Below are 23408 nucleotides of genomic sequence, written 5' to 3' on the forward strand. Positions count from 1 at the left end.
CGTCCAGTGGTTTCTTTCTCGTGCTAACCGGCGCCATTCGGAACAACCAAGTGAAGCTAAGCCCCTCTCCACCTGATCTTTCCAACGCAGAGGAGGTCTTCCTCTTCCTCTGCTACCTCCAACTGGTACCGCATCGAATACTCTCAGAGCCGGAGCGTTTGCATCAATTCGGACGCAGCCGCTGGATCTTTATTCGCTGCGCTATGTCTATGTCGTCGTAAAGTGCACACTTGTTCCATCGCCTTCACCAACGAGGAAAAACCCAAAAATCTTCCAAAGAGTCTTTCTGTCAAACACTCCAAGTGACGCGGACATCGGATATTGTCATCGTCCAAGCTTCTGCGCCATACGAGAGGACTGGCATGATAAGAGCCTCATCGAATATTAGTTTTGTTCGTTGAGAGAGGACTTTACTACTCAATTGCCTATTTAAAAAATAATTAAATGAAATCTTTTTCTTCCTTTTATTAGGTGCGCAACTAAGTTCTTGGTGTTTTTTTGATGAAAACATAACTTTATTCTGAAAAAATGGTTACAAGTGAATCATTGAAAGTATTCCCCATCGCTGGCTACTACTTTTTCCCATCTTTCTGGTAGATCTCGTATAACGTCGCGGGAAAACTGTGCATCTTTTGAGGCTATCCACGGATCAAGACTTTTTTTGATGTCTTCATATGAATGGAACTGCTGGTTAGCTAGACCATGAGCCATCGATCGGAACAGGTGATAATCGAACGGCGCAATATCTGGAGAATATGGCGGGTGGGGTAGGATTTCCCATTTTAGTGTTTCTAGGTAGGTTTTAACGGGTTTGGCAGCGTGAGGCCGAGTATTGTTATGCTGTATAATCGCTTGTTCATGCCTCTCCGCGTATTGCGGCCGTTTCTCGCGCAGTGCATCAATTGAAGTCGATACCGATCCCCAGTGATGGTTTCGCTTGGTTTTAATAGTTCATAATAAATAACAGCAACTTGGTCCCACCAAGTACATAGCATAACCTTCGCAGAGTGAATATTCGGCCGAGGCGATGACGTAGAAGCATGACCAAGCAGTACCCATGACTTTATTTTCTTTGCATTGCTGTAATGAATCCATTTTTCATCACCAGTCACGATGCGATGAAGAAACACCTTCCTTTTTTACCGCTGGAGCAGTTGTTCACAGACGTAAAATCGACTTTTCTTTAACTCATAAAGAACCCAATTCCCCTGTTTCTGAATCATTCCCAAAGCATGAAATTGCTTGGAAATCGATTGGCGGGTAACTCCTAATACTGAACCAAGCTCTTCTTGCGTTTGACACGGATCCTCATTGAGCAATGCCTCCAATTCAGCTTCTTCGAAGGTTTTTGGCCTTCCTTCACGCGGACGGTCGTCAACATTAAAATCACCGTCTTTGAAGCGACGGAACCAATCTCGGCACGTTGTTTCACTTAAAGCAGCATCTTCATAAATTTTTTGTAGCTCTCGACGCGCTTCATCCACCATTTTTTTCGAATGAAAGGGGGAAATCAACTTTTCCCCCAAATCACGATTATTCGGCACAAAATCAGACATTTTCACAAAACCAAAAGTATATGATACCAAAACAAAATCACTAATGTATCGAAGCAGTTTGTTTACCGTATGTCTAAGCTTGGTTTATGACGTTTAGGTTATGTTAATATAGATCGACTAGCACACACGGCTGGCGGCATCTATTGACAAACAGCGGCTGCGTACCTAATTCTACAATTCTAAATCTGAAATTATTAGTACGATATTCATTGAGGACTTTCCTCATTAAAAAACATTTAATTAATAATTTGCGCGTATACTTTTGTTGCGTGTTTACCCGAGCTCCTCCTCCTATTTGTGGTGTGCGTCTTAATGCTGTTCCACAAATGGAATGAATTACAGTTTCAAACTGACTCCGAATGGCAAATGGTTTTTTCCTATTAGAAGCTTTTTCATGGCAGAAATTCACTCTGAGGTTGGCCATTGCCTGCTGAGGGGCGACCGCTATAAGAAAAATATTTTTCTTTTAATTAGCTGTTTCATGCACGAAAATTCGAACCTATGCACTCCAGAATGATGGTCTCGGACCAACCCATTCTGATACGGCGGCCTCGCATTTTTAGTTTTTTTAAATTTCTAATTCAAAATTTTCTTTTTTTGCTATTTGAGCTTTAAACATTTTTGGTTCCGACTTTTCCATTCTCGACTTATCGCACCAGATCTTTATTTGTTATGCATTTGGTAGGCTTGCGTAGAGAAATTGCCACTGTATTGCGCTGCAACACCAGACACCGACACCATTGCGTAAAATTTGCCAATTGTAGTTGCTTTTGGTCAAATGGTTGTTATGATACGTTTGCCTTTTTTATATTTTGCACTTTTAATGTACTCTTAGTTGTTGTTGCTTTTATTGTTGCTTATCGCTGTATTGTGGCGCTGCATAGATTTATTGACTGCTAATAAAATTAATGCGCTGATTTGATGCTCTGCAGCAGTTTTATGAGCTTTTCGTGCCACACAGCAAACCCAGCGTTTCGGGCAATATTTGGATATGAAAGCGATGCACAAAATTTCAAGATAAAGATAGGAAAAGTGTGCAGTAAAGTGGTAAAGTGGTAAAGGGAGGCATGGTGAAGCCATTAGTGGCGGTGTTGGTGGTTGGTAGCGGTATTGTGGATGGCGTTGCAATCTCGATGTGCGTCGAGCGATAGGCACAAAATGAATGGGCAAAATAAAAATAATAGAAAAGCAAATACGAAGAAAAACATGGGCGTTGGAAAAGCGAATATGAAAAAAGTTAAAAAAAGCTGAAAAATAACATTACTAAAATTACAAAAACTATACAAAAACAATACAAAATTATGATAACAATAATTGTAAGCGCCAGGTCATGCCACAATAAGTGTGGCAGTTGAGGAAAAGAGCGCTCTTCGAGGTAGACGGACGTTGGTGTCGGTTGATGGAGAGTGAGACGCTTAAATGCGCTGCGGAAATGGAATCAATGAATGGGGTAAGGCTTATTTATTTTTGAATGGAGTTTTTTATTTTACTTTTACAACTAAATGTTTGTTTTAGTTCTTACATTGTTTTGTTTTTTGTTTTGTTTTTACATCAACATGTTTTTCTTTGCTATTTTCAATATCTTAACTTCACAGGAAAATATTTTTCCTTTCACTTTATGAATCAAACTTAAGTGAGCGCATTTTGTTCATTTCTATTTCACTTACGAGGATCGATCAATAAGTACAGACAAAAATTGGAAAGTGTCAGATTTAATTATGTCGCTGTAGAGGTGGCAGTGGGCTCGTGAAAATCCTCCACTGAACACTCCGCGAGGGTGTCGGCTGGTAATAGGTACCACAGTTGTCCTGAATAAGGAGGTACTTCACTAAGCCAACAATTCCTGGTATGGTGTTCGCTACTCTTTAATAGTACGGCATCATTCAGAGTGTCTTTAGTATGTTCGGGAATAAAGAGCTGGATCAAGGTGTAATGCGACATGTGCCGAGGATTAGTCGGGCTGAGGGCATTTTTCAAAAATAACTCAGTCGCAAACGGAGCTTACGGATATTTGATGTTTGAGCTATGCGTGGGCGGACTTCTTCTTCTCTGTCTCTCTGTCTCACTCGTGAGTCCAAAATAAATGCTACAACCATTAATAATACCAAACTCTTGATGGAGACCTGTTCCTTTGCTAAAGGAATGGAAGGAACTTCCAGCTCTACAAAAAGGGACATCGTCTTTGACGACCCTCTCTTCAGCCTCTATTGCGACTGAGGCCAATCCTACTCAAAATTTGGGGGCTACTAAATCCACGGCTGGTAATCTGGCAACAATTGTTGCGATAACCGAAGGTTTGTCTTCAAATGGAGGTGACTGCAACCTCTGCCAGCAGTAACAACATTTCTCAGATCTGGAAATGGCCTACTATTAAAATTTCCGACACGTCACAAGCTGGGTACCAGGAGGCGAGAGGCAATTCATTGGGTGAAGGTGGTACTACACAATTTCCAAATTAAGCGTTTGGATACTTCTAAGCACCAAAGATCAGCCGAAGGAGACAGCTCGTAGGCAAATAAACAGAAGACACATAATGTCACGCCACATTAGTCTTTGCGGAGGTTGCGAAAATCCGTATTATAATACGCGTTCTCGAAGAAAAGGAGTCAGTAGGTAAAGTCATCAACAAATAGTGGAAGTGTGTGAATGCTGCGCTGACTAAAGTAGCTATGAAGGTAATAAGTATCATACCAACCTAGAACTTCTCCTTTCCTATACAGATGCAGGTTGGCATCAGGACCAGATCAAAATTGTGGCATGCGACGACGAAAGGTCGATGCAGCTGTATGAAATCGCCATCTCCGAACTTGGCGCAGTTTATCCCGGCGTCAAATTGGCGGTGGTCGAGGTATAAGATATCCTGTCTCGCCCTAGAGCAAGCGTTTGGATCCCAAACAGAGCCTGAGGTAATCATGGAAGTTTAGTAGGAGAGTTACCTGCCAAATTTTTTTCTGGGTTCGCCCTTCCGACAGCACATATTTTCCAGCTCTGCTGTGCACGCTTAGTGAAGTTCGACACAGACCGAACGTACACATAAGCAGCATTTTTTTGTTAGTTTTTGACTATCGTTTCAGCTATTATTCCAAGTATAGAGGTAACAACCAAACACCTGTTTAAGGTGAGCTAAATTGAAAAGGTGCACCTTGAGAGGGACATTCCGACGTACTCGGTTTAAGGGCCCGTAAGGGTCAATAGCGTACACTTCTTAGCAGATACAACAGCAAGTTACCGTCTGTGTCGGAGCAAAAGATGCGCTTTGTAAAAGTTTTAGATAGTAGTAGAAGAGCTTGCGCCGCCAAGTATTTAGGTTCACTACAGTTGATAGAGCCCTCGCAGCAAAACGCGATTATTTACCTTTCAACTCATTTGCAATCACTTCCCCAAAGGTTTTCGTAATCAAAGACCACTTCTTGGAGCGTTCGAAATGCAAATAGCAGCTCTGTCACTTTGCAATACTGCATCGATCGGAAAATTCAGCCTCTAAGACGAAACAACATCTAATGAAATGAAGCTGATCGACTTCGTTGGATATTGTAGCATTCCAACACGAAAATATCAATCAAAGTAAGTATGCAAAGAAAGCAAGCTGCTGAATCAAAAAAACTCAAAATTTTGCTAAGTCGTACTTAACTAAACAATTTAACTTTCCCTTGGGTTTCACTGGATTTCATCATAGTCAATTGCCTTGCAGGTGAAGCAGGAAAATGCAACCGATATTTTTGGTATAGTTTGGTGAAGGTGACGTTTCAATTTTTTCGACCCCAGCGTCATCTACGGGGTTTGGGATAAAAAAGTTACCAGTGAAGCAATACATCAGAGAGAAAAGTGTGCTGAGTTTCGATGAAATAACAAATGAACGAAAAAAGGACTTACTGAGCAACCATCGTTGCTTTCCCATTTCCCTTTCAATGATATTGATTTACAAGCGCTTTGTGTGTTAATGTTTAATTTTTTTTTCTTTCCTTGGTTGGTCGTTGGCGGAGTATATGGCTTTCCATACCTTTTTGCTTAACAATATTTTGCACTCTGCCATAGGCCTGCTCTTAATTGTTGTTACAAGAAAATTTATTTACTCGTATGCAGGCACATAAAATTGCGATTATACTTCCATTTCCACCATTTACATAAGGTCAGTCTTGCACAGGTGCTTTTTTGTAAGTGAAGTGAAGTCGCTTAGAAAAATTTAAGCATATTTAAATTATGGCGGAAGTAAGTACTCAAGCAATATTCATTAAGGTGATCCTTATTACCTAACGGCGGGCGCTGTAGTCGAATGCGTTGGTGCGTGACTACTATTTAGAAGTGCATAGGTTCGAAGCCCCGCCCGCGAAACACCAATTGCTAGAAATAGTAGGTAGTAAATAGGTGGTAGGTAGTAACAGTAAAAAATAAGTAGGCCATTTTCAGTTTTCAACTTCCTGCTTGCTAGATCTTCTACTTTTTCGAGCTTAACTCTCAATTCCTAATTAAAAAGCGAGATTACAAACTTCCTTTCCCGAAATCCGAAATATAAAATAGATTACAAGTATTTTCTGTGTTATCGATAATCAATATTGCGAACGTAAGGAGAAACGTCTATGCAAAAACTAAATTAAATGGACATCGGAAAAGAAAGAAAAGATTTGTAGACATAATTTTAATCAAATTTTTGGTATATATTATAAATTATGCTTTCATATTACAGAAAAAAGTGTGTGTTCATAGACGCTTTGGTCGTTATTGCTTATTATAAAATGAATTTTCGATATTCGCATGCGTATGGCTGCCATAATTTTTTGAAACCTCAGTAGACGTCGTTTACGGATTTCCTCTAACTGCCGATTACTAGCAGCAAATTGCACAATTAAATTAACCAATGCTCCTCTTTCCCTTTTCTTCGTGTCGTTAATAATAAATAAATAAGCCAAAAGCACTAAAATACTCCATCAAGAAAATTTCCATGAAGAAAAACTTTTCAAAAGAGTCTCGACCAGAAAATATAAACCGCCATCCTTTCGACTTCTCAAATGAAACAGCGACGTTCTCCCGCTTTCATCGGAAGTTAGGTATCTTGGAGTGATACTTGACTCCAAACTCCATTTGAAGCTAGACATTGAAAATCGGGTAAAGAAGGCCGGTATAGCCTTCTACGCCTGCAAATCTATGTTCGGTAAAAAATGGGAGCTCAAGCCACAGGTCGTGCTGTGGATGTACAACGCAGTGGATTTGCCAATTTTAACGTATGGATGTCTAGTTCGGTGGGAAGCTGTTCGGAAGGGCTATAATATCACTAAACGGCAAAAGTCTGCATTCATTGGCATCAACGGAGCATGCAAAACTTGCCCCAGTGATGTCCTGAATGTCCTTGTGCACTTATTTCCCATCGATACGTTTTACGTTATTTCCAACGCAGCTCAAAGTGCAATCAGGTTAAAAGAGATTGGTCTCTGGAGGCAATCTCTCAATGGACATGGCCACATTTTCGGGCAGTTAGCGTCGTATTTCTCCGACAGATCTCTCTATCCGCAAACTAGAGCTTGAGAGTTGTGTTAGGACAATCTTTCCAAATAGGCAGGATTGGAAAGAGGGGAAAATCTGCACCTAAGCTTACACTTCTGTCTTCACTGGCGGCTCGGTAGTCGGAGTAGGGGTTTTCTCTAAATCGATTTATCTATTTCCTTAAAAATGTTGAGAATTGCTAGTGTTTTTCAAGCAGAAGTCTTTGTTCGGGGTTATAATATGATACTTACAAAGAATTCTGCTGAAACTGTTTAGCGTTTTTAAACTAATTTCCTTATTTTTGGTATTATTATTATTGCTATTATTTGCCATCGCACCGGCGGGGGGCCCTACAAACAAATTCCATTGGTGTCGATTTGCAGCTCTTGACTTTATCTGCGATCAAGTGAGCGAGTCGTCAGATGTCGCGAATTCGTCACACAGGCTTCGCCTCCATGTTCCTTACGGCAGTCCTTTGGCAAAAACTGTGCGGATTTCAGTTTAGGGACATTTTGCTGATGCCAGTCGTAGGTTTACGGATTGTATGTACACAACGAGTCACTGTTTGGTGCGGTTTTTGGTCTGGCGACATCATCGGGCCATTTTTTTTTTTGTTCGAAAATGAGCGAGGAGCCGCGGTTACAGTAAATGGCGAGCGTTACCGTGACATGCTCAACGAGTTTTTGTTTCCAAAAATTGAAGAGGATGATATGGACGACATTTGGTTTCAACAGGACGGTGCAACTTGTCACACTGCCAAAGTTACACTCGAACTTTTGGCTACCGTTTTTGAAAACCGAATAATCAGCCGAAATTCCGATATCAATTGACCGCCTCGGAGCTGCGATTTAAGCCCGTTGGACTATTGTTTGTCGGGAGCCGTTAAGGACAAATGCTATGCGAACCATCCAGAGACCATTGATGCTTTAAAACACGAAATCGAAGTTGCCATTCATGAAATTAGAGCCCAAACAATCGAAAATGTGCTTAAAAATTGGGTTGATCGAATGGCCTACTGTAAAGCCAGTCGTGGCAGTCGTTTGATCGATATTATTTTTTATTCATAAAGGACAATGTTCAATCTTCAAAATAAAAAATAAAGTTTGAAAAAATATTGGTTAGCGTTTTTTATAGCCGATTCAAAAAGCAAATTTTACATGACCCACGCTATACTTCTCTCACACAACTGCACCAGTATTACGCCACACCTCTCCTCTGGGCGCAGTTTTGTATTCTATCATTCTTCTTATCAATGAATTATTGCACTACTCAATTGTGACGTCGTTTGGTACTCTCTGCAATAATAATAATAATTTCTAAATTGAACTATAAATATTCACTTCGTATTTGAAGTGATAAATATTTGTGTGTTAAATTATTCTTCAATATCTGTTTTATGCAAAACTGCGATACAAAAAGAAAAATGTTCTTCTTATAAACTGGGCTAGCGCCGTAATGAAATGGGTTTGTGATTGATTCACATTACGTAAGGCACGGGTCTGAAACTTCAACAATTATAAAAAGTTTCATCTAATAGCGGTCGCCGCTGGGCGGGCAATGGCAAACCTCTACCGGCAAACCGCGTTTAAGCCATGAAGAAGGTCCCAATTGGTCCAGAGATATACAGATATACAATATATATATATAATATGGGCTACCCTCATGCACACGTAACTAAAAGTAACTCTCACAGGCACACACACACTAAATGCCGTTCCATATTTCAATGTATTCATTTTCATTTTTGTATTTTGCTTTCTTACTCTTGTTACCGCTTAAATTTTTGACATTTTTATTATTGCCTTTTTGTGTTTCAGCGTACATGCTGCATTTAGACGCGCTGTTGCTGTTATTTTGGCGTATTGCACATCATCTTGTTTGTGGCTTTGCGTTGTTGCTTGTCATTGCTGCAGCAATATATTCATTTGTCGTCATTTAATTTCACTAATATTTGTGGCGAACGTCTCTTGAAGGCAACAGACGCCATTACACGTAGGTTTGCTGGATTCTTCTGCAGCTCTTTTTTATATTGCATTCGTTGAGATATTTTCCCTCTTTTTATTAAACATAAAACGATTCGTAGTTGTGCATAAATACTTTTTAAATGCACTGTCACTGCGCATTATGTAATTTGAATGTCGTTTGGTCGTGGCCAGAGCAGGCAAGAGGCCTTCGTCTGGATACGCGCTGGCGTATGAGTGACTTTTGAGTGAAGTTTTTAATAAATTATGGTTTGTAAAAACATAAATTCAATTGCAAACATTTTTGTGGTCCTATAAAAATGTACAGATTTATACTTACATATATTTGAAAAAAGAAAATCAAGGCATATAAATTGTGGAGCGCAAACCATTTGTTTATAGCTAAGGAGAGATGGCAATGCGATTGTTTTGAACTTGAAGCAAAAAGCCAAAAAAACAAAAAAAAATGCATTGTAACTGTAACAACAAAACAAAAGCGATTACTTCCGTTTTTAAAGTAATTTTTCTAAATGTGTGAGGGGTTTGTTCACTTTATCAGCTCTTTTCTTTATGATCCGACCCGTCCCAACGAATATACTATGAACTTTATACATATCTTTCCATCTACAAAGCTGTCTATTTTTTGTCTGCGTATCTGTCTTGATGCTGTCGGCAATAGACGCCCTTCTTTTCATTTGCTGCATAGAAGGCGTTGCACTCGCTGCCTTTGTTTGCGCGCTCAACAGGTGAGTTAGCGCACCAGACGCTTTCCTTTGCCATTGCGACAAGAGCAAGGTAACATTTTTTTTGGTTGTGCGCAAAACAAAACATGATTGATTGATTGCTTTGGCAATTTTTCAATCATTTCGTTTACATATTTACCATTTGGCAGGATAAATGAAAGGAAAAGTTTTGTCGGATTGCCATTGTTTTTAAATCCAAAAAAAAAAAAAAAAAAATCCACAAGACAAAACAAAAATATTAAAAAAAACAAAACAGAAAAATAAGCAAAAATATTAGATTTTTAGTAATATTTTTTAAATACTTTATAAAATTTTGGATAAGTTATTTGCGATATTTTTGATAGGCTGATAGGATGAAAAGTCAAGGAGACAAAATGCTATAGAAGATGTTAGACAAGGTAGACTTTTCTAAAATAAAATACAATAAATTCAAAAATTAAAAATGAATCCAAAAACGAATTATAAAAAAATTAAACAAATAAAAAATTACAAAAAAATAAAATAATAATTATAATAAAAAATATCATAGTATAAGAAAATAGATGAAAATTATATAAAATAGAAAAAAATGAATTAAAGTAAATTAATAATATTAATTCGGTGGCCGCCGTAGCCGAATGGCGGCTACCGTTCAGAATTCGGAGAGATCTAAGGTTCAAATCTCACCAAAATGAAGAAAACTTTTTTTTCTAATAGCGGCAATGGCAAACCTCCGACTGTGTTTCTGCTATGAAAAAGTTTCTCATAGGGAAAAACCATTTGCCGTTCGGAGTTGGCTTAAAACAGTAGATTTGTGCATTTGTGAAACAACAAGAAGACGCGCACCACAAATATTAGGAGGAGCTCGGTCAAAGGGTGGTAACTCCTATATATATATATATATATAAGTGGTAACTCCTATATATATATATATATATATATATATATTGGGGAATCGAAAAAGTCTTTTCGTATTTCTAATCAAACTTCCACTCATTTTTTTTATATTTATAATGAACTTTATTAAACCAAATATGTATCATTTTGGTGGATCACCGTTTGCCATTTTTCTTCTTGAGACATTATTCCATCAGTGTAAAACTTTTGTGGTTCCTCGGCGAAAAACTGCGACAAGTAATTTTCACAGGCTTCTCTTGAAGCCAACTTTACTCCATTAAGGGAGTTCTGCATTGACCGAAACAAATGGTAATCCGACGGTGCAAGGTCAGGGCTATATGGTGGACGCATCAAAACTTCCCAGCCAAGTTCTCTCAGTTTTTGCCGAGTCATCAAAGATGTGTGTGGCCTAGCGTTGTCCTGATGGAAGACGACGCCCTTTCTGCTGATCAGTTCTGACCATTTTTTTTCGATTGCTTGCTTCAATCTCATCAGTTGTTGACAGTAAAGTGTAGAATCAATCGTTTGAGCAGGCTGGAGCAGCTCATAGTGGATGATTCCTTTCCAATCCCACCAAACACACAGCATAACCTTTCGAGGCGTCAATCCTGACTTTGCGGCCATTTGTTGAGCTTACCACCCTTGCATCATCATCTTTTTCGCACATTATTGTCGTATTTGATCCACTTTTCGTCTCCTGTTTCCATTCGCTTCAGAAATGGTTCGATTTCATTTCGTTTCAGCAAAGAATCGCAGATGTTAATTCGGTCCATTAAATTTTTCACAGACAATTCATGTGGTACCCAAACATCGAGCTTCTTTTTGTAACCAGCCTTTTTTAAATGGTTTAAAACCGTTTGATGATGAATGTTTAGTGCCTTGGCGATGCCATGACAGCTTATGTGACGGTCCTGGTCAATCTTTTCCATAATTTCATCGACTTTTTCAACGATAGGTCGACCGGAGCGAGGTGCATCTTTCACATCGAAATTTGCAGAACGAAAGTGAGCGAACCATTGTTGTGCTACACGAACTGATACAGCATCGTCTCCAAAAACTTCACAAATTTCATTGGTGGCTTGCGTGGCATTCTTCCCTTTTTTATACAAAAATTTCAAAATATAGCGAATTTCTTCACTATTTTCACTCATTCTTGAACGGCGATAACTTTTTTTCAACTTCTCCGAATTGAATTTTTTTTTTGGTTAAATGAAGCTTAAAATGTCACCTTTCTAACACCATGTGACATGACACAATGTGATTGGTAGCACTGGAGATAGATTACTCCAACGACATCTATTGACAAAATACGAAAAGACTTTTTCGACTACCCAATATATAAATTAATAATAAAAAAAAAAAAAACAACAAACCGTAAATATATTAAAATTTGGTTTGGTAAAATTTTTTTCAAACTAAATTGGAGTTTAAAACACGAGCATACTAAATTTTCCATTCATAGCAAGTTTTCAAAAAAGTAATAAGTTATTTTTGCTTATAGGGATGAGCAATAGAACATCAATATTTTGATAAGTTTTGACAATTTTTTTTTTCTTTCTGCCTACTTATAGTATTATTTACTTGTATAAAAATATAGTTCATTGTCTAACAAAAACAGTATCAATCTAACTTTTAAACTTTACACAATAATTGGAGAAATTCCGTACAATTGTAGAAATAATACGTGTTGTTGTTGTTGTTGTTCTGGAAGTGGTTGAGTATTTCTACTGAAATAATCCTAATTAGCGAAAAACATCGTTTTACTACTACTGTTCTCGTGTGATGATGTCTTGTTGTTGTTTTTGTTTTTTTGCTTCTAAGTCGGTTGCATTTTGTGAGATCCAAGAAAAGCAGCAAATTCTTTATCTCGATGTCTGTGATGTCGCTAATTTGCTGTAAGCAAGGCTTACCGAAAGAGCGAAGTCGTGCCCTAGCTATCCCTGTACATTCACGTAAGTAGTGGAAAAGACCTTCCTTCACCCCTTCCGCTTGACAGCTTCTGCAGATGGCATTGAAGGGGAGGTTGAGTCTGGCTGCATAATCCCCTACCTTCCAATGACCTGTACGGGTTGCAGTGATGCGTGAAATGTTTGGTCGAGAGCATCCTAACATTCGTGCATCATATTGTATTGTATGTTATGCCCTTTCAAAGGTTTACAGTAATTTAGCATTTTTGTGTCGCTACTAAGATTCGTTTACTGGGAATCTTCTCTACAACTCTTTAGTTCATTCAAAACTCGATTATACGTCAATGATATGGAATTTAATCCATAATTTCCAGGACTGTTCCATTGACTTCTCGGGCTGATTAGCCTTCATAATATATACCCAGCAAAGCTCTTCGTGTTCAAAATGCTTTTTATCTCCATGTGCTAAAACCAGTGGAGTTTGTGGAGTTAATAAAATCTCAAAAAAAAAAATAAATATTGTAAATAAATAAATAAAATAAAGAAACAAAATTTATGTTGAATTTTTCATCTCCGAGGTCTGCTTTTAAATCTTCCATTGACGCTCTACACTGTTAGCATTTATTGCCTTTTTATGGGAGATGTTATTCACTTTTAAATTAGAAGTAGGTTAGGTTAGCCAGGTTGCTTGTCTAAGACAAGACACGCGGTGACCCTAAGGCCCTTTGTGTTACCTGCATTCGGTATCCATCCCCTAACTCAGTTGCTTAAACCATTTAGATCTTTTTAAAAAGATAAGTGATCCCTCCAGTTAGACATTTTGCCAATTTCCCAGGCCTTCAAAGAAGTAATCGCCAAGATCTTTGACTCGGCTTCTATGAAGTGCAGAACATTCTCAGAGGAGGTGCTGCACCGACTCAATTTTTTCTTCATCTACACAACCCCGGCTGAAGTTAATGCAATGTAGGGTACACCCATTCTACTGGCTATGGTGCCAATAGTGCATTGACCCATTATAACACCTGTGAGGACGTGAGGACGCTGGTAGTTGATTTTTTGAATTCAAGCAGGTACTTTGTACTTTTAAAAATCAGTTTTGGCCAGAGCGCTTTGGAGACCCTGCAGTTAGTAGTCAGAGACTACCTTCTATTGGTTTCTGCGATTACGCGGAAGTATACAGTTCATTTAGAGAAATACTAATGTCCTCTACCACTCGCTGAAGGTCCTGTTCAGAGCCGTTCTATGAACACTCATCTACTCTTTCATAAGCTCATCCACTCAGATAAGCGAGCGCGACCTCCTGCATTTCTTAACACCTCTTGAGCTGATGCGCGCTGAGGCCAGTTGCTTGATCGGTACTTGCCTATCAACAAAAGTGGTAAGGTTTGCCGGGCGTAAGTCCATTAGTCTTACCGTTTACATTAGTAGTAAGTAAAATTGTATACTTGTAGAGTGCCAGGTGTACCGGTCATATCTTCTACTAAATCAATGGAATTGAAAGTGAAATGTACGACTACTTTTAAGTCTCATCTTGAAGTCTTATCTTCATTTTGTACCTTTAGTCTGTAAAATTCTGTAACTATAGATAGGTAGATAGGTATAGTGGTTGTCAATTGACACACCTAGGCCTGCTGTAGGCCCATTGTGATACCACCAGGATTGTCTTCTCTCCTCACTCTACATTGCCGTCATTGAACCAACTTGTGCATCTAACAAGGCCTGTTATTTTTAAATTGGCAACTTCTGCCAAGTTATTCAGGGAAATTTTTTATAAAATATTGAACCTTCTTCTATTCCAGAGCAATGCCCCCGTATAGAAAGTGTTCTATAGTATACATAGTCTTTATATATAGGATGCTCCCAGTCTACTGGCATATCTGTCAATCAGACAACGCCCTGTTAGAACCCCAAGAATATTTCTCATGTCCTCCCTGTTCAGTTTCAACAGTCGGTCTGTGCGGCCCATGTTCCATTATGGCCATGTCATTCTACTTGTTGCACAGGGGAGCGACTGAGTCTATAGTCCGTTGGCAGCTCTGATAGTGTGTTTGTCTATAAGCATCTTACAAGGTGGTAAAGTTATAGGTATGTTTGCTTTGTCTGGTTGGATCGGTAATGTGGTACTCAATCTCGCTAGTTCATTTGCTTTGCAGTTGCCTGCTATGTCGCTGTGAGGCGGCACCCAGGTCAGGTTTATTGTAAAGTACTGTGATACATTCTTTTAGAATAGGTGATAGTAATGCTTTCACCGTCGATTGGCTGTCTGAATATATATTTATTTCTCTTGTGGTGAGAACCCTTTTCTTCCTTCACTGATAGCCAGAATTTCAGCTTGAAATATGTGCACTACAGCACTCATTTCCTCAGAGTGAAGGCCCCCGCCTACTTTTACATTTAGCTTGGAACCATCAGTATAGATACTGATTTCACTTCTGTTATCCATTAACCCATTGCCCCAATCTTCTCTCGTTGAGAGAGTTGTGGTAAAGGATGTGTTTACATGCACCTCTACTGAGTTACGAAATTCTGCTGTTTGATGTAAGAAGGGCTACATAATATTCTTGCGTAGCCCCTCCTGTTAGTGGTTAGGTCAGAAGATTCTCTTAATAGATAATGATAGATAAAATTAAAATGAAATTAAATGGAATAAAATTTTAATCACAATTCCATGGTTTTCAATTGTAATTTCAAAAAAATTTCTCAACCATTTTGAAATTTAATTAAATTTTACTATGCAACTCAACGAAGTTTTTTATATGGAGAAATTTTGAAAATAAAAAGTGGAAAAATGAAAGATAATCAGCGGGGGTTTTCAGCAACTTCAGAAATGCACTTTATTATATTAAAGTTTCGCATTACTTTTAACCATAATTTGTGCTCAAAATACTAATTAAAAACCGTAGAGTTGTGATGAAAATTTTGTAGCATATTTTTAATTTTAGTTTAAAGTTTCAAATTTGGGTTTCTTAATGAGCTTCACTTTGCTGCAAAAATGAGCATTAAAAAGAAAAAAAGAAGCAAAATATCCATAAATGGTCAAAATGATGAGGTATTATCATTTTGCGCATCACTTGAGAGTTCATGGGAGAGAGAAGTTTGCAGAATAGAGAAGAGCTGAACCCCATTCACCATTTTCAATAACGAGCTCTGTAACTGCAGCATGTGCAGAGAGGTTAGAAATAAATTTTGTATGGACTAGTAGGTAGTTTAACAGCACAGAATTTTGCGCTACAAAAGCAACTCTGCTTGGGAGCCTGTGCGTGATGCCGGCCTTCAATAAAGATATCAGGCCATATCCCAAAGTACTTTGATTAAAGTTGTTGGTAGTGGAACAATGCAACCTATTTTGGTTTTTTATAAAATTCACAAAACCATTCATTTATTGCAAAACTTGTCTAAAAAGGTCAAATAGTGGTTGGGTTGTGTTTGCGAATTGCTGAAGAGTGTTGTTGTTGGACGGTTGTCATGATTGAGATTTATGAATTAAAGGCGAATTACAAAGTTGCAAAATGCATAGAAATTGTGAGAATTGAATACAAAAATTATGAGATTTGCATGGTTGGTTGACAAATGTCGTTTGTCTTATCGCCACGGCGAGTGAGTCAAGTGGCTTGATATACTGCTTGATTTCTTAGTTTGGTTTTTAATGGTTTAAGATTTGAAAAACGTGATTCGACACAAGATTGATAAATTTGAGCCATAATATCACGAGGCGGCCACTTGTGGTCCTCTATTGTGGATTTTTCACACAATTTCCATGCAAACACCTTTTCCTCTTAAATCAAATTTGTGTTCTGAGTTTCAATACGAAAGTTTTGCATTTTGAGTTATTAACTAAATTTTAATATACTTACCCTCTCCGTTCGCACTACGCCTTTCATCGGCATTCTCTTCGTCACTATCGATGTGCGGAAATGAGTTCCCCAAACAGAAGAGCGGCAATGCCGGTGAAGTGGTCGCTGAATTTGTGGAGCCTGTAGACATTTTCATTGGTTCCGACGTGGAGCCATTGTTGCCTAGCACCCCATTGCCCGCATCGGGAGTATTGAGATTGTTGTTGTGGTTTGTGTTGCAACGCAATAGCTCATCGCTGGAGGTGCTTCCGCTACTGCCACAACTCTGTCCCGACGATGTGGAATTCATGCTGTCCTGTCGATTTGTCAGGCGTCGCAACATAAATTTATTGTTAAGCACTTTGTTTTTGGTAATCAATTCGCTGCGTCGTAATGCGCATTTTGGTGAGTTGGTAATCGTATTGTTGTTGCTACAGCGCACTAAGCTGCCGCTATGGTTCCGGTTGCTGCCACTGTTATTGCTGCGCACACTATTATTGTTGGCCGCATCAGCCGCCAGCGGCACTACTGTTTTTGACGTCGGCGAGGCAGGCATCTGCAGCTCATTCAACGAGACCCGCTCGATGCTATGCTCAACGCCCACAAGCAAATGTTGCAACAATTGTGGCAATTCGTCACTCGTCAACATTTCGAGTGTTAATATGCTCAAATGTGTTGGTGGTTTTGGTGTCGCTGCTGCTACAGCTATTGCTAATGTTGTTGTTGTTGGTGGTGCTGGTGTTGCGTTGAAATCAATGCAATGACTTTGAATTTTGATTGACGCTGCTGCTTCCGTGGCAGCTAAAATTCCTGTTGCACTTGCGTGTGTCAGTTGTTGTTGTATGCTGTTTAAGGCGTTGCACCAAACTACATGCAATTTAGGAGCTTCCGTTGTATCAACTAAAAGGAAGAGAACCAAAAAATTGTTGCTTTAATTGTTTATTAATGTATGGGTGAGCGTATAAGACTATTGCTGAGTATATCTCTCCAACTATGCGAAAAAATATGAGCATAAAATGTGAGAATATGCTCGTTGACAGCATGATGTTTTTATTAGCAGAGAATTTAATAGTAACAGTAGTTTCTCTGTTCGGAATGCTCTGAAACAACGAACAGAACTTGCAGAGCCGACAAGTATAGCATATTTTGAGAACATAAATGTAGTTACAGGTTGGTTTACCGAAGAGGCGAGTGCATGGTAAGCACAGTAAGTGCATTTGTAAGTAAGGGATGTGCGTATATGGGCTGTCTGGAATTGCGCAAAGGAATTACATTGGTTTTTGCAGGCAGGTGAGTTAACAGGATGACTGGTAGATAGTTCTTTTGTGTATGTTTTTGTGGCTGTAAATATTGTATTAAGGGGGTTTCTGGTCTACCGCTTTCATTTTAGGCATTTTTAAAACTAAGATAAAAAAAATGAAAAACATTTTTATTATGACTTTTATTAATATTGGAAAAGTATAAAAAAAAAATTAATAAAAAAACAAATAAAAAAAGCATGGAATTACAAGCCGGCGGAGTGGGGGCTACATGAAAAACGGTGCCCCATGGTTGACATTATTCCAACCCTTGTAGTGATCTAAAGCAAACAAATTAAAAAATTCTTCATTAGTTAGGATGTCGCTATTGGATTACGCCAAATCAGAAAAAAAAGAAAATTCACAAAAAGTCGTCAACATGGAAAAAAAAAAATTGTTTAACTTTTCAAATTTTTGCATGATGTTAAAGGTCGGAAGATGGGTGCCACATCAACTGACTGAAAGGCAGCAAGAAGAGGCTGCTCTCCCGGTTCAAAAGGAAGTCTTTTTTGCATCGAACCGTTACGGGTGATGAAAAATTGGTGTATTTCTCCAACCCCAAGCGTAAACGATCGTATGGTCCGCCCGGCCACAAGCCGAAAACAACGACCAAACCAAATCGCTTCGGCCGCAAGGCAATGCTGTGTGTTTTCTGGAATCAGCGTGGTATGATTTGGTACGAGCTATTAAAACCAGGTGAAGCAGTTGACGGTGCAAAAAAGGGCTCGATGATGGTTTGCGGCCAAATACGGCGAATTTTTTTTGGCGCGGCATCCATCAATTGCCTGAGAGATGGAAAAAATGTGTCGCTAGCGATGGCTATTATTTTGAAGATTAAATTTGTAACCATTTTTTGTTAATAAACGTTTAAAATTGAAATGATAAGGTATACACCGGTATGTATAGAATAAATAAAGGTTGTGTGGGATACAAAAGATTTTCTGGAAAGAACGAGTCCTCAAGTCGTCCGGTAACACCTGCCGTTCATTGTGCGACTCGCTCCACTCGGCCGGCTTACACGCCACGTCACGAAATCCGCTGTATCTCCGAAAATAATACGAATTTTGAAAAATCCGTTGAAGGGCATATATTTGAAGGTCTAAACTTTGCAAAATGCAAATATCCAAACAAATCGATTTTTTCAAATTTCTAGACTGGAATACCCCCTTAAATATGCGTGGATGCAAATATGTATGAGCATATTTTGAAAATTAAATTTATATGAAATTAAAATAAATTAATTTTCTATTAAAACTCGTTTTTAATGAATTTTTCATTAAAATTAATTATTAGTTAAAATCAGTTTTCTAAAAAAATTGCATTGTAAATTTTCAAACTCTGACTATTTTCTATTAATTAATTTTTTTTGATATTTTAGAAAATATCTTACTTTAGTGCTGCCTCATAAATTTCATATTAAAATTGCTTAAGTGGTTTTTTAGAATGCATAGAAATTACGGCTGTTTCTTATTTAATTCTCCTTTTGTTTTTATAACTCTAAAAATCTTAGACAACTCATTCAATACAAGAGTGGAAATCTACGTTTTCTCATGCTGTATGTATTTTTTTTATTGTTTTTGTCACAAAATTTCTTAATTTTTGTTATGGCAGTTAACTCGATAACTCACTTTTTTTTAGTGATTAAGTTTTCACTTCTGTCGGCAGTACTTGTAGTTGCCTACTTATTTTTTTAAATGGCTTTTTTAGTTTAATCTGTGAAATGCTCATTCAAAATTTGTGTCAAACAGAAGACACTCAAAATGTTTTTACTTCTTACTATTGTAAATGAAGAGATTTATTGAAAAGTTAAATAAAATACAGGTTGGTTGAAAAGCAACGAAAGGGGCACCAGTAGATGTATCAAATGTATGTATATGCCATTTTATTACTTCGTCTTTCATTTGAAATATAATATTAAATTATGAGAGATATATTAATAAAATTTTATGTATTTAATTAAATTTTTACGATCTGTCTCTTCATTTTTTTGCTTACAGGCCGTTTGAAGTGACGTGTCGGTGTATTTTTTTTACTACTGAGAAAAAGAACCGCGATATTCGGTGATAAAATCTCTTGCTTTGGAAAGTGTGGGTATTAGCAATAGAAATTCATCAAAAAATGGCAAAGTTGTTATGCGAATTTGCTCCTTAATTTTTTATTTTGCCCTGATGCGTTTTAGGGTTTAAGCTTTGACGTATAAGCGATAAATACGAACCACGTCAAGGTCGTCCAAAAAATAAGACAAACCAGAAATCGTTGAGCAACTGTATGATATTTTTGTGAAATTGTTGGTGCTATAGGCATCTAATTTTACACATCTGGCACAGCTGAGGGATCTATTCTCGGCCCCGATCTCTGAAATCTGGGCTACGATGAGATATTGACCATAAAAAAGCCAGAAGATGCATATCTAGTGGGATACGCGGACGATATAGCGGCGGTTATACCAGCTCAGAATACTGAGGACGCTAGAAGGAAGCTGAACCAAGTCATGATAAGGACGCAAATATGGCTTGAGGACCACGGCCTGGAACTCGCCAAACATAAAACCGAAGTCATCCTTATGATACGAGGTCAAATGACACTCAGCATGCAAATAGGCGACACGACCTTAGTTACCCAAAAAGTAGTGAAATACTTAGATATTTAACTTGACTGCAGGCTTACTTTCTGGGCACAAATACGGCATGCGGCTACCAAAGTAGCAGAGATTACGGGTATGCTTAGTAGATTAATAGCAAACATCGGTGGGCCAACACAGAGCAAAAGAAAGCTAATTATAGCGGCCACAAGCTCAATTCTCCTGTACGGCAGCGAAGAATGGGGAATTCTGCTAAGCTGCAAAACCAAGCCTAAAGCATTGGAGGCTGTGCACCGAATAGCGGTACTCAGAGTTGCCTCAGCCTACCGCATTGTCTCAGGCGCAGCAATTTTCGTGATCAGCGGGCAGATACCCGTCGACCTCATGGTCCGGGAGCGAATGGATGCGTGTGATTCCAAGAAGAAAAACGTTATTACTAGCTGAACGATAACGATGAACATACGTTTTTCTGTTGTAACAGATGGCTCGTGGAAAGAAATGCTCTGAGGGAGCAGATTGGCGACATCGCACCGAGCAACATAATCAGCAAAATGCTCGAACGCGAGGGCAGCTGGAAGGCGCTAAAGAAATACATCGAGAACGTCCTACGAAAAAAAAAATTGACCCCGACACATTACAACAAAGCGAAGCCGCACAGATAAAGGCCCAAGAAGATGGACCTATAGCATAAAAGCTGGCTGGTCCTTTATGGATGCCGTTCTGGGCCCTCCCGAAGTAATGCAGAAAGCAGTTCCGGGAAGGGTGTGTCCCCGGAAGGAGAGGAGTGATCGTTCTAGTGACCACACCACACGACGCAGTAAACGACGGTGGCTGTAAGTGCGAAGGCATTTTGAACCTTACCTCACCCACCAAAAAAAAAAAAACTATTGCAGCTATGGAACAGTATTTTGCAGAGCCCCGAAAAATCGTTACAAAAATTATTGGAGTAATCAGGGAAGAGAGTGCATTTTAATTGAGGAAGATTCCTATTGAAGAAGAAAACCGATTTCATTTCAAAAATGCTAAAGCCATTGAAAGAAGCAACGTCGTATATTCGCAAAAAAATATTCACAGAAATATGGAAATACCTACTGTTAGATCGAAGAGGAAAGTTAGAGAAAAATGCTTAATAAAACTGCAAAATCTCCCAAGCTCACTGGCAAACGTCTTACTTAGTCCTGCCATAAGTTCTGTTACAAGTTAATTCCGTTATAGATACGAAATTATAATATTTTTTTTAACGAAATCATCCAAATCATAAAAAAAATTTAAACTTTAATTCGAAATGGTCACAATTTGCTTTTTCACAAGCACCATGCCTGCCCTGTCGTGTGGCGCAGAAGCTTGGACTATGACAACATCCAATGGGGCGTCACCTGAAGTGTTTGAGAGAAGAGAGAGACAAAAGATTTTACAGAAGGGTTTTGGACCTTTGCACGTTAGCGACGGCGAGTATGGTAGGCGATGGAACAATGAGCTTTACGACGCCATAGACATACCGCAGTGAATAAGGTGGAGAAGAACTTGGCTTCACTTGGTGTTTCCAACTGGCGCCAGTTAGCACGAGAAAGAAACGAGTGGCGCAACATGTCAAGTCTTATTAGAAAAATTCTTCACTTGAAATCCTTCTGCCGGTCAACTGGTCATCTTTTAACAACGCGCTTGAAGAAAATTAGACTCGATAGATGTAAGCCGTTTCTTCGGTGGCATGCGGTCAGGTCAACGGCCAGGAAAATATTCCTTCCACCGTAGAGAAAATTTTCACTGTTGAAGAGTTTTTAATAAGCAGAACTAGAGAATCTGTGCTAAAACTTCTAAAAAAACAATGTTGCTCCGAGGGATCAGCGAGGCCACTATGCAGCCTTCGTAAAGGTTTGGTGGGGAGTGTCTTGTTAAGGCGTTAGATCTCTTCATTTCTGCGAAAAAGGGGTTAAGACCGGGACAAAAGTGTATCAAGAGGATGTCTTAGAAGTCGTGGTGAAGCAGTTCAGCAGTACTCTCTTCAATGTAGAGCATTGGATCTTTGAGCAAGATTCCGCTCCAGCCCAAAAGGCAAAAACCACCCAGCAGTGGCTAAACAACGCGGCAGAAGATTGGCCGTCTGAAAGTCCAGATCTGAATCTGATTGACCTATAGTTTGTGATCACAATTGGAGAACATGACCTCACAGAAATTCGGAGAGCCTCAAACAATCTTTAGTTCGAACAGCGACGTCAATAAACATGGCCAATAGCTGAATGACCTAATCGTATGGAGCCATGTGTAAAAGCAAATGGTGACCATTTCGAATGAAAATAGTTTTTTTTTTATTAACACTAACTTCAATAAAAAAATATTATCATTATTTCATATCTATAGCAAACTTAACTTGTAACATAACTTATGGCAGGACTAAATATACAAGCACCTGCAGAAAATATAAAGACAAAGCGAAATTCTTCAGAAGATCTTCTGTAATAAAAAATACTTAAACCTACACACTTATACATTTATACACTTACCACTTTTCACACACAGATATAGATCGCCTGGTCGCACTAAGGCATTAGCAAGCGGCCCCAAATGTAAAATAACTTGGCCTGTTTGAGTTGTAAGTGGCCATCCTTTGCTCCACAGAACATTCTAAAAGAAAAGAAATTCAACCAGAAACAATTAGAAGGTTATTTAGTAAAAGCGCATCAAATTTATGAGAGATGGAATTATATTTTTAACTACTTATAATTTATTATTTAAGGGGTCCCGGTGGTCTAGAATTTTCAAAAAATCGATTTTTTGTTTTTGATATTTCGAAGATTTAAGAAAATACTGTCAAATTATTGGTAGGATATTCTTAGTATTTTCGATTTTACAGCCGGTTTAGCAGGTAGAGTCAGATTCGTCACGCGACCACTCACTAAACTTTAAACTGAATTACCTCAAAACTACTTTTTTCGGCCTGGTGCTATCAAAAAAACAAAAAAAAACTATTCAACCGAGTCGTCTGAAATTGTAATATGCTGTTCACAACATCAATGGCTATCGCCCGTACTAGAATCTTAATATATATCAATTATATATATTATTTCGTATTTTTTTTAATCAAAAACTGAAAAAACCCCGATTTTTAGAGTATGAAATTTAAAAAATTCTAATAGTAATATTTTTTTTTGGTTTTTGTGTTTCAGATAAATAGAAG

General features: G+C 38.5%; 1 protein-coding gene across 1 annotated transcript in view; it reads right to left on the minus strand.

Annotated features, from left to right (window-relative positions):
- The window catches only part of LOC128861764 (uncharacterized), a 192088-nt gene that overhangs the window by 164150 nt on the left and 4530 nt on the right, over positions 1 to 23408 (minus strand). The window contains exons 2-3 of the mRNA XM_054100147.1: positions 22735 to 22855; positions 16376 to 17254 (exon numbers count right to left, since the gene is read on the minus strand). Coding sequence (XP_053956122.1) covers positions 16376 to 17254; positions 22735 to 22855 — 1000 coding nt within the window. The remainder of the gene's footprint in view (positions 1 to 16375; positions 17255 to 22734; positions 22856 to 23408) is intronic.

This window comes from Anastrepha ludens, chromosome 4, assembly GCF_028408465.1.
Source record: "Anastrepha ludens isolate Willacy chromosome 4, idAnaLude1.1, whole genome shotgun sequence".
Lineage (NCBI taxonomy): Eukaryota > Metazoa > Arthropoda > Insecta > Diptera > Tephritidae > Anastrepha > Anastrepha ludens.